The sequence below is a fragment of the Felis catus genome, chromosome C2 (assembly GCF_018350175.1).
Source record: "Felis catus isolate Fca126 chromosome C2, F.catus_Fca126_mat1.0, whole genome shotgun sequence".
NCBI lineage: Eukaryota > Metazoa > Chordata > Mammalia > Carnivora > Felidae > Felis > Felis catus.
In genome coordinates this window covers 86192437-86204918 of record NC_058376.1, presented here as the reverse complement: position 1 = coordinate 86204918, position 12482 = coordinate 86192437, and the positions used below count along the sequence as shown (strand labels likewise).

Sequence of the window (12482 nt, the reverse complement as noted above, 5' to 3'; positions counted from 1 at the left end):
TCTTCTTTCAAATGAGTTAATTATTCCTTGAACTTGGTAGCGAATTCCTCAAAAGCCTTTTTTTCCTACTTACTTTCAGGTTCAAGGTTACATTCACAATAGGTTAGCTATGCTAAAGTTTCGTGTATGTCTAAAATAAAATCACAGATGTATATGCAATGTGAAATGTTCATGACTACACATGACCTAATCAACATGAATGTCAACATTACTATACCTGCGTAAACGAAAACTCTTGCTTAACATTTTTGAAGTGAGAAGTCATAGCATTAATTCGATCTTCATAGTCACGTAGCTGATCTTGCAAGCTTGACTTTTCCTCCTGCAGCTTTGACAACTGTAAATAATACATGTGATAATTTAGACATTGCTGTGGGAAAATTAGCACTATATTAAAATAGAATAGAAATCTCTAAGATTTCTCAGAAATCTTTCAGGAACCACCGCTAAAACGCAATTTTCATACAGCAGTACTTAAAAGGAAAAAAAGAGATCCTATTACATAATTAAACCACAACATCTCTAGAGCAAACAAGAGCATAATAACAGATGTAACAAAAACACAGAACACAAACCATAAATTTTAAAAGCAGCGGACATCAGGTATAATAAGCTCCTCCCTGAGCTATTCAAAATAAACAGATTTTGGACAGAGCTTAACAGAACAGAACAAACTTCCATGTGCTTAAGACCTCTTTCTTAATGTATGTTGTGTGTCATTGAATTAAAACCCTGAGTAGAAACAAAACAATTTAAATGCATAGCAAACACACAAACAAAAAACTTTAGGAAATTACAAGATAGATTCCCAGGACAATTAGAATACGTCGCCCCTCAAAACAATATAAAAGCTCAACATAACAAAAATATCCTTCCTTATAGTCTTGATCTGTGGTTCCCAAATTTGGGGCTACAACCCAGGAGGAGCACAACAAATCCACTAAGTGCAAAAGACGCTATTTGAATTTTTTAAATAAGTAATAAAATACTAATGTACTACATGTTATCTCCTGTATTTCATTAAACATAGTAAATCATACTAAATATGTATTTTTGCTTTTTATTTCATTAATTTCAGTTTTTCTTCTAATTCCCTCTTTGGTTCACTTTGTTATTCTTTTTTAAAAAATTATTAAGAACAGGTTTTAATTATTTTACCTTTTTGTCACATTGATGCTATAGACTAAATGTCTGTGTCACCCTCGAATTCATATGCTGAGGATTTAAAAATGAAGGCATTTAAGGCATTTAAGCCTGTAACTTTTCTCTAAGTAAGATTTTTCCTATTTCCAGCGGATACAGGTATGAAGCAGTCTCTTTTTATTGTTTTCTAAAAACTAACTTTTCCCTTTCAATTTCTCCATGATAGAAGAGTTATCTAGGTTTCTGAGAAATTGGCCTAAGTGTTTAAGATGGATGTGTTAGTCAGCTCAGGCCGCCATAACAAAATATCATAGACTGAGTGGCTTAAAGAATAGAAATCTATTTCTCCGAGTTCTGGGGGCCAGGAAGCCCAGGATTGAGGTACTAGAAAATTTGGTTCTGGTGAAATCTCTCTTCCTGACTTGCAGACAGTGCCTTCTAGCTGCATCTTTAAATGGTGGAGAGAGAGAGCGCTGGTCTCTCTTCCGCTTCGCATAAAGATATAATACTATCATGGGAGCCACATTCTCATGACCTCATCTAAGCCTAATTACCTTCAAAAGGCCGCACCACCAAATACCAACACACTGGAGATTAGGGCTTCAACATTTGAATGGGAGGGGCGGGCAAACAGTCCATAAAATGGAGAATAATTTTTTAAATCATTTACTATAAATCCTATTGGCTTATGATCAGAAACATATGGCCTATAAAATTCCCACCACTCATTTCTCTAATTTTGGTAAAATGTACATAAACATACATTTTATCATTTTAACCATTTTTCAGTGTACATTAAGAGTGTCATTGACTGTTAAAAACTGAGAACAAACTGAGGGTTGATGGGGGGTGGGAGGGAGGAGAGGGTGGGTGATGGGTATTGAGGAGGGCACCTTTTGGGATGAGCACTGGGTGTTGTATGGAAACCAATTTGTCAATAAATTTCATATATAAAAAAAAAAAAAAGAAGAGTGTCATTCATCGGGTTGTCTAGGTAGCTCAGCCCATTAAGCATCCAAATCTTGATCTCAGCTCAGGTCATGATCTCACTCGAGCCCCACGTCAGGGTCTGCACTGGCAGCATGGAGCCTGCTTAGGATTCTCTCTCTCTCTCTCTCTCTCTCTCTCTCTCTCTCTCTCTCTGCCCCTCCCTTGCTTGTGTGCTTTCTCAAAATAAATAAACTTAAAAAAAGAAGAAGAATGGCATTAAGTGCATTTATGTGTTGTGCAACAATTGCCACCATCCACCTAAAAATTTTCATCTTCCCAAACTGAAACTCTGTGCCCATTAAACCCTAACTCCCCATTCCTCTTCCCCCCAACCCAGCCTCTGGAAATCACCATTCTACTTATGTCTCTATGAACTTGACTACTCTAGGTATGTCATATAAGTGAAACCATACAGGATTTGTCCTTTTGTGTCCATCTTATTTCACTTTGTATAAGGTCCTTAAGGTTTATCATTCACTTTTTTTTTTTTATTTACATCCAAATTAGTTAGCATGTAGTGCGACGACGATTTCAGGAGTAGATTCCTTAGTGCCCCTTACCCATTTAGCTTATCCCTCCTCCCACAACCCCTCCAGTAACCCTCTGTTTGTTCTCCATATTTATGAGTCTCTTCTGTTTTGTCCCCTTCCCTGTTTTTTGTATCATTTTTATTTCCCTTCCCTTATGTTCATCTGTTTTGTCTCTTAAAGTCCTCATATGATTGAAGTCATATGATTTTTGTCTTTCTCTGACTAATTTCACTTAGCATAATACCCTCCAGTTCCATCCACGTAGTTGCAAATGGCAAGATTTCATTCTTTTTGATTGCTGAGTAATACTCCATTGTGTATATATATACCACGTCTTCTTTATCCATTCATCCTTCAATGGACATTTGGGCTCCTTCCATACTTCAGCTATTGTTGATAGTGCTGCTATAAACATGGGGATGCATGTGTCCCTTTGAAACAGCACACCTGTATCCCTTGGATAAATGCCTAGTAGTGCAATTGCTGGGTCGTAGGGTAGTAGTTCTATTTTTAGTTTTTTGAGGAACCTCCGTACTGTTTTCCAGAGTAGCTGCACCAGCTTGCATTCCCATATCATTCACTTTTAATGTATTAAGGTTTTCATCCTGGTATAGTAAATGATCCACCTTTGTTAAATGGTTTACAGACATATTTTTTAAACTGTTTATTTAAGGGATATATGCTCTGTTTTTACTTTTACTGCATTATTCATACCTTTATATTCTTATTTTTGTCTATTAGAACTGTCCAATTCTGATGTCAATATTGAAGTATCCTACTACAACTGTATTTTTGTCAAAGTCTACTTGTATTTATAATAGTTTTTACTTTTATGTACTTAGTTGCTATGTTGTTTGGTGCATACAGCTTTATGACTTTTATTTTCTTCATCAGTTATTAACTTTTATGATTGCATAATGAACCCAGAGCAAAGGCATCTGCTTTCCTAATGAAAGCATAATGATTAACTCTCCACAAGTTGATAATTCCTTCCCCACAGAATATCCAGGCATTTTTTGCTCCTTTTAAATATAAAAGGACATGCAAGGACCACCAGATATTTATTGAAGACTTACATCAAGTGAGAGATATCAAGATAAACAAGTAAAAAGATCCTTCAAGACACAAAAAAGAACTAAACACACACACACACACACACACACACACACACACACACACACACACTTAGATTGTAAATGATATTGTACTACTAAAAGGAGACCAGGTGCTACAAAAAAGCAACAAATAACCTGAAAATCAAACATATGATATAGTTGCCAAAAAAAAACTACAATGTAAACATAAAACCCTAAAAGCTTCCAGACATTAAAATTGCAACCTACAAAGAAATGGAAACATTTCTAATAGCAGATTACTCACCAACATCACTACTGGAAGATAATATTTTTCCAAATTCTTCATAAAAAAATTTTTAACCTAGAACATTTGACTCAGCCAACACCATCAAATATGAGATTAAATAAAAAACATTTTCAGATTCAGGGTTTACCTCCTATACACCCTTGTTAGGAAGACACAAGGAAATATTCCTTATTTTGAGATAAGGAGATAAGGAGATAACCCAAGAAAGAAGATATGTGACTTAGGAAGTAGAGCATCAACCACGTAAAAGAATAAAGGGAATTCTGTAGTCCACAGTTGGGAAATAGGTCTGGGGAAAAAAAGTCCATATTAAAAAAACACAGGACTCAGAAGGAAGGAGTAGAGGCAGAAAGAAGGTATCTTGAAGATCTGATACTGTGATTAAAGGAATACAAACTTAAAGCAAGCAATGCAAGAAATCAATTGGCAACCAAGGATGCAAGGAATCAAAAGCAAAAAACAATGGACGCTTCTTGAAACAACTATTTGAGGATAGGACCCAACTAGGCAAAAGATGAATCAAAGTGAAAAATCCAAGAAAAGATAAACTGAATAAAAGTGGTTACATTAAGGACCATTAAATCAGTTTAAATATAAAATTAAGGCTGGGCGCCTGGGTGGCTCAGTCGGTTAAGTGTCCGACTTTGGCTCAGGTCATGTGATCTTGTGGTTTGTGAGTTTCAGCCCAGTGTCAGGCTCTGTGCTGACAGCTCGGAGCCTGGAGCCTGCTTCAGATTCTGTGTCTCCCTCTCTCTTTGCTCCTCCCCTGCTTATGCTCTGTCTCTCTCTGTCTCAAAAATAAATAAAAACATTAAAATTTTTTTTCATATAAAATTAAGGCTAAACACTTGTAGTAAATTAAAGGCACTGAATGGAATAAAAAATAAAGCTTGATAATATAAAAATAATAAAACCACTATTTTTTAATAGTGGTAATATGGGTAAAAAGATGGTGTAAAGAAGTGAGAGAGCTAAGTTCTTTGCTTTAAAAATGAAAAATGAAAGGGCAGGGAGTCAACCCATAACTGCCTACAAATGAAACAAAGAATTTTTTAAACAGTAATCTAACCATTTCTTCTTATGCAGTTTTTCTTAATGTTAAGAAAGTTTCTTAGCAATCACTATCTCTTGTAATCAAGTAATATTTACCTGAAATTCAATAATTCCTTTCTTTTTTTCTCTTAAGACAAATAAAATTAAAATTTTTATTAAATAAAATGTTTATGTTAAAAACAGCACATATAGTAGGATTCCATTTTAATAATACTTCTGTCTTATGCAGAAGAATGAACCTGGAGCACTTTCTTACACCATACACAAAAATAAACTCAAAATGGATGAAAAACCTAAATGTAAGACAGAAAGCCATCAAAATCCTAGAGGAGAAATCAGGCAACAACCTGATTGTTTGACCTCAGCCACAGCAACTTCTGGAGACTTGACATGTCTTCAGAGGCAAGGGAAACAAAAGTAAAAATGAATTATTGGGACCTCATTAAAATAAAAAGGTTTTGCATGGCAAAGGAAACAATCAGCAAAACTAAAAGGCAACTGACGGATGGGAGAAGATATTTGCAAATGACATAGCAGATAAAGGGTTAGTATCCAAAATCTGTAAGAAATTTAACAAAATTAACACCCAAAAAACAAATAATCCAGTGAAGAACTGGGCAAAATACATGAATAGATATTTTTCCAAAGAGGACATCCAGATGGCTAACAGACACGAGAAGATGCTCAACATCACTCATCATCAGGGAAATACAAATCAGAACCACAATGAGGTATCACCTTACCCCTGTCAGAATGGCTAAAATTAACAACTTGGGCAGCAACAGATGTTAGCAAGGATGTAGAGAAAGAGGAACCCTTTTGCACTGCTGGTGGGAATGCAAGCTGTGCAGCCTCTCTGGAAAACAGGATGGAGGTTCCTCAGAAAACTAAAAATAGAACTACCTTACGACCCACCAATTACACTACTGAGTATTTATCCAAGGGATACAGATGTGCTGTTTTGAAAGGGCACATGCACCCCAATGTTTATAGCAGCCCTATCAACAATACCCAGAGTGTGGAGAGAGCCCAAATGTCCATCAACTGATGAACGGATAAAGAAGATGTGGTGGGTACACACACACACACACACACACACACACACACACACACACACACACACACTGGAATATTACTCGGTGATCCAAAAGAGCGAAATCTTGCCATTTGCAACAATGTGGATGGAACTAGAGTGTATTACACTACAGGAAGTCAGTCAGAGAAAGATAAATATCATATGATTTCACTCATATGTGGAATTTAAGATACAAAACAGATGAATATAGGGGAAGGGAAGCAAAAATAATATAAAAACAGAGAGGGAGACAAACCATAAGAGACTCTTAAATACATAGAACTGACAAATTGAGGGTTGCTGGAGGGGTGTTGGGTGGGGGGGAAGGACTAAATCTGTGAGGGCCATTTAGGAGGGCGCTTGTTGGGATGAGCACTGGGTGTTATATGTAAGTGATGAATCACTAAATTCTATTCCTGAAATCATTGTTACACTATATGTTAACTAACTTGGATTTAAATTTTAAAAAACAATGATACTTCTGTCTGTCTTTTCTATCTATATAACTGTAGACTATGATGTCTGGAATATTTGTTTAATGCCATGATAGTCACTTCTAGAGTCAACAGTGGGTATTTTTTATTTTTTACCCTTCTGTTTGAATATCTTAAACTTATTAGAGTTGCCTTTTTAATGCCACTGTTTATTCAGGTAAAGTGATTCTGGCCCTCACTCTTCTTTTTATTACTCCGTAATATTTTTTAAATAGCTAATATAATTAATACGTATATAAAATCATATGAGACAAATATTATGGCAATAATAAAAAAAACTAATATTTGATTGGAACTTTAACCCACATTAATATCCTTAGAGCTGTAAACAACCCTGTGAAATGATTATTTATTTCCAGTTTATATAAGAAGAAACAGGTTCACTGCTGGTAAGTAGGATCTGAACCCAGGGCTGGAAACTTGTTAATATTATTATTCCTCAGTACTCAATGCCAAATTTCTGCTTTTTGTTTTTTTTAGTGCCAAATTTCTTATATTCCCTAATGTTGCCCTTCATTAAAACAAAGCAACAAAAAACTGCAGCTATCTAATTTAGACATTAGTAAACAGGTCAGAATATTTTGAAAAAAAAAAAACTTCAAAAAACAGTGATGGATTTTCATTTTCTTTTCCAAGGGAAGAACACCTTCTCTTCCATTCTACAAGGTAATGTAAACATCATCTGTTTCTGGATCCTCCTCTACACAACACACTGCCATGTGACAGAACTTTAACTGCTAAAGGTTTTTAAAAGTTTTCTGAGCCAGATGCAATTTTATTTTTAACAACTACTATGCATTCATTGGTTGCAAGCCGGTGTAAAATATTCCTTACAACGTAAAATATTTTTATAACACTCTGTGACAACATCCTCACTTTGAAAAGCTGTAAACTGCACATTTTACATTCTTACTCGAACGTCTCTCTTGAAAATATTTCTTCAAGTCCCTTTCAACTTTAAATGTCTTAGGCAGAAACTCAAAAAGTAATGTCAACCAGAGCGTGATTTGCTTATAAACATCCGCAAACAACTGTTGCTAGGAAAACCTCAGAGTCCCTTTACAAGCCGCGCTTAATTCTGAGGAAGGGAAAAGGGGACGCAGGAACCAGACTTTCCTCTCCTGCCCCTGAGGCGAAATGGAGTGGGAGGGGAGAGAATAACGATTCAGACTTTATAGTCGCGAATATCAATCATCCTTTCAATATACATTTTGTAATGCTTTGCAAGTACCGTAATGGGCAAACAGGTTAGGGAGGAAGGAGATGGTGCGGTGAGCATTAGACAGAAAGAGATAAAACTGGGGACGGAAAAGGGAAGAATAAAAGGGTTGGGGTATTCCTGCCAACCAAGAAACTACCCCCCCTTTCCCGGCCTTCTTCACCTGACCCTTACCTGATCTTCCAGGATCCTGTTCTCCTCGTTTGCCACCGGGATGGCGAACCCATCGTCCCAATGCAGCTCCGCCAAGAATTCACTACTCATGATGGCAAAAGGATAGAGAACCTCTGACAGGGTGGGGAGGAAAGATCCACCTTCTCGTATAGCCTGGGAGCAGCACACGAGGCAACTCCCTACACCCGCAAATCTCCCTAGTAATTACCACGATAACCCCAGCAACCGCCCCGCGTCCTTAGTTACCAAACAGGAAGTGCTCAAGCAGGAAGGCAAAACTTCCGGTTGAGAACTCTTGCCTCGGTCCCGCGCAGCTTTTCTTTTAAACTTCCGAGGAAGCGAAGCAATTACTCCACAGGTTCGCTGGGGTTGGCGGCCCCAGCATAACTATCCCTCAAGTTGCAGCTCGGGATCGTCCCCCGGGGCGCTCCCAGAGAGTGTAAAGTCTGTGGCGCCTGCGGTCTCCGGGGGACACTGGGAGCGGGAATGGCATTGCGCCCCGCAACTGCTGGATCACACGCAGAAGATGAGAACTATCGAAAACAGACTTTTCTTTTCAAGTGGTGTTTGAGTTTCATCCGTAGATGAAATCTCGTCGGCTGAGGTAGACTGATATTTTGAAGCAGAATTCACTCCCTAGAATCACTGATGTGTGTTTCCATCTTTTGTTTTAATCTCCTGGTCTTCCTCCCCGTGTTCATCTGCCCTTCGCAGCGTCTTAGCTGACCGCGGACATGGACTGCAGCAGGGTTTGGTAGTACCCCCACCCCCGCCTCACCACTCCTATACTTTTCGCTGTACGTTTTCTATAACATACACAAATCTTCAATTTCACATAAAAATCTGTATTTCTTCCTAATCTCCAAAAAAGCTAGGCAACACTGAGTCCACATTATCATGAAGGCATTCGGCTGAAGAAGAGTCCCAGTTAGAGTGGCAAGCGCTACACCTATTCAGTAATTTGAGTTACCTGCTCAGCACTGGTAGGTATTTGAGTTTACCGCCTCTGTTGGTTAGCATCTCAGAACTGGAAAGGATAAAACTATCAACTAATCTAATCCTTTTATTTTCCAAACAAACTGAGGCTCCCTGAGGTGAAGCGATTAAAGTCAGCAGAACCTAAATGAGGATACAGATCTCCTACTACAAACTATGCTGTCTGCAATGAGAGTTGTTCTTGGCTGAAATACCCTCTATTACGGCATCATGAACATAAATTAACTTTGCTTATCGAATAAGCAACTATCTGTAGCCTTTTTTGCCCTTTTGAATTTTATTTTATCATTATCTTGTTAAGCTTATTATAAAAAGTTTAAATATATATATGTATATGTATGTGTGTATATATATATAGAGAGAGAGAGAGAGAGAGAGAGAGCGCACATACCCACCCACATACTCATTATCTTGATTTAACATATTTTGCCACATTCACTTCATCTATATTATTTTGCTAAAGCATTTTAAAACAAATCAGACATCATATTTTACCCCAACTACCTGAGCATACATCACTAATGTTTAACATTCAATGTTTTCTAACACAAACACAGTATTATTGTCACATAGGTCAAAATTAATAACATCAAAATTCTTGAATATCATCTAATAACTGTTTCATATTTATATTTCTTCAATTGTCCTGAAAATGTCTTTTAAAAAAATTTTTTTTTCAACATTTATTTATTTTTGGGACAGAGAGAGACAGAGCATGAACGGGGGAGGGGCAGAGAGAGACACAGAATCGGAGACAGGCTCCAGGCTCTGAGCCATCAGCCCAGAGCCCGACGCAGGGCTCGAACTCACGGACGGTGAGATCGTGACCTGGCTGAAGTCGGACGCTTAACCGACTGCGCCACCCAGGCGCCCCACTGAAAGTGTCTTTTTACTGTTGGTTTGTTATTATGCTTTTGAAATCTTGTAGTAGCTTTGTCTCTTTGTGTTTACATGGTTTTCCATATATTGAATTATATGGAATATTTCTCTAGTCTCAAAGACTAGATTTAGCTTTTTGTGTTCTTAAAAACAATTTATATTTTTAAATTCTAACACTAGAAACATTTTATACATGTGGCATATTTTACAGATATATTGAATGCAGCATACATTATTTCACTGAATGACTACTCAGATGCAGCAGAATTCTATTATTCTTAGAAATGACTTTTATACATTTGACTATGCATAGTATATTTCATGAGTCAAAGTTTAATGAACAAATCCCTTTACTGAAATAATACTATATCTATATATACAACTACCATTTTTAGAAATAATTTTCATATGCGTGTCTTTATAGACCATATAAAATGCAGCACAGTGTGGTGAAACATCATTCACTGTAGAAAACGTTGTACTTATTCACATATACAACATTCTTAGAAATATCTTCAATAGATGGTAGAATTACCACGGCATTTTATTCCTCACTTCTGCAATGCCTAAATTCCCAACGTGATGGAGGAGAAAGCTTGTAGAGGAAATTTCAACCTATTTGGAATAACGAAATTTTAGAGTCTAAATAACCTTATAAAAGATGATCTTCTATTTTATAACAATTTACTCATTCCTAGTAATGAAAATGTTAGCATCCAGCATATATTAAGATGGCACATCGTTATTTATACTTGAGATTTGTTATGGCAGTGTGCTTCCTAAAATTATTAGTGTTGCTACTGCCCATGTGTCTTAAACATTCCTTTCTAATTTCTCATCCCCATTACTAATATGAATACTGAGGCAGCTGCCTCAGCCTGTGCCAATCTGTTGATCCACCCCTCTCAGTGTTAGCAGGAGCTGCCAAAATGCATGCTTGCAGCTGTCTTTGCTGTGTACTCCTGTAGGCCCAAGGACATAAGAAGTCTGGCAGCCAAATTCATGCAAAGAGCCACATTTCCTGTATCTCAGGGATTCTATCTCTTGAATTTCAGGATGACAATTACACAGTGTTGAATTTTGTGCAAAATGTCCATGCCTCCTCCTAATTCTACATTTCTGCCTTAAAATGATAGTCATGCTTCTCCACCTCATCACCACGGCATTCCATATCATCTAGTTCCCACTTTTATAATTCTACAACTTCTAGATTATAACTCTATTGAACTTATTAAAATCTAGAGTTGGAAACAAAACCCAAAGTTTTTCAAGCCTTGTTGCTGACCATGAAATACTCAATTTAATTACAAAATGCTAAGGTAGATGCTATCCCTTTACTGCTTCATTCCCAAGTAGATAACTTCATCCAGATCACACTGTTCAGGCTAAAATATGAAGAGATTTTGGTTTTGCAAAAATAATGTGATGAAAGAAAGAAAGAAAGAAAGAAAGAAAGAAAGAAAGAAAGAAAGAAAGAAAGAAAGAAAGGAAGGAAAGAAAGAAGAGGAAAAGGAGGAAGGAAAGAAGAAGAAGAAAGAAGAGGAGGAGGAGGAGGAGGAGGAGGAGGAGGAGGAGGAGGAGGAGAAAAGAAAGAGAAAGAAAGAAAGAGAAGGAAGGAAGATAGGTGTATAAAAGAAAAGATATCCTTCACCTCCATGCCAACCTCATTCCCAGGAGGTTGCCACTGTTTGGCATGTGTCCTACCAGCATTTTTAAAAATAAAGCCATAGGGGTTCCTGGGTGGCTCAGTCAGTTGAGCGTCCAACTTCAGCTCAGGTCATGATCTCACTGTTCCTGAGCTCAAGCCCCGCGTCAGGTTCTGTGCTGACAGCTCAGAGCCTGGAGCCTGTTTCAGATTCTGTGTCTCCCTCTCTCTGCCCCTCCCCCACACATGCTTTATCTCTCTCTCTCTCTCTCTCTCTCTCTCTCTCTCTCTCTCTCTCTCTCTCTGTCAAAAATAAACATTAAAAAAATTAAAAAAAATAAATCTATAGATATATTAGTTTTTCCTACAGAAACAGAATCATATTATAAATATTCTTTTGCAGATTCATTTTATCACTTAACAATAGTGGCCATATTTCTGTATTAGTACATTAGATCCTTGGTCTTTTAACAGCAGCTTAAAATTCAATATTATCCATCAATTTTAACTTTTTAAACAATGCTACAATGAACATCTTGTAACACTGTATTTCATCAAGTCTGGGGTAGACTTATTTTCATATTTTAGTATCTCTAAAATTGGGATGCATATTTCAATCAGTGGTGTCTTCAATTTGGTGAATAAGATATAACCTTGCACACCTATGTGTGGGCATAAGTGTATGGCATATTCTTAGAAGTAAAATTAATAAAAAACATGTATAAGCAATTTTATTTTGAGAGATACTATTAAATTATCTTTCAAAAAGATTTTACATACCGGGGTCCCTGGGTGGCTCAGCTGGTTGAGCATCTGACTTCAGCTTAGGTCATGATCTTGCAGTTGATGAGTTTGAGCCCTGTGTCGGACTCTGTGCTGACAGCTCAGAGCCTGGAGCCTG

General features: G+C 37.2%; 1 protein-coding gene and 1 long non-coding RNA gene across 2 annotated transcripts in view; one reads left to right on the top strand and one right to left on the bottom strand.

Moving 5' to 3' along the window:
• The window catches only part of CCDC39 (coiled-coil domain containing 39), a 45905-nt gene extending 37610 nt beyond the window's left edge, over positions 1-8295 (bottom strand). Inside the window, exons 1-2 of the mRNA XM_004001176.6 lie at positions 8062-8295; positions 218-337 (exon numbers count right to left, since the gene is read on the bottom strand). Of these exons, the coding sequence (XP_004001225.2) occupies positions 218-337; positions 8062-8151 (210 nt within the window). The 5' untranslated portion in view covers positions 8152-8295. The remainder of the gene's footprint in view (positions 1-217; positions 338-8061) is intronic.
• Positions 8296-8361: 66 nt separating this feature from the next.
• Positions 8362-9382, top strand: LOC123380012. The gene is made up of 2 exons (XR_006585226.1): positions 8362-9044; positions 9146-9382. It is a non-coding gene; the product is annotated as an uncharacterized LOC123380012 (long non-coding RNA).
• Positions 9383-12482: the final 3100 nt, after the last annotated feature.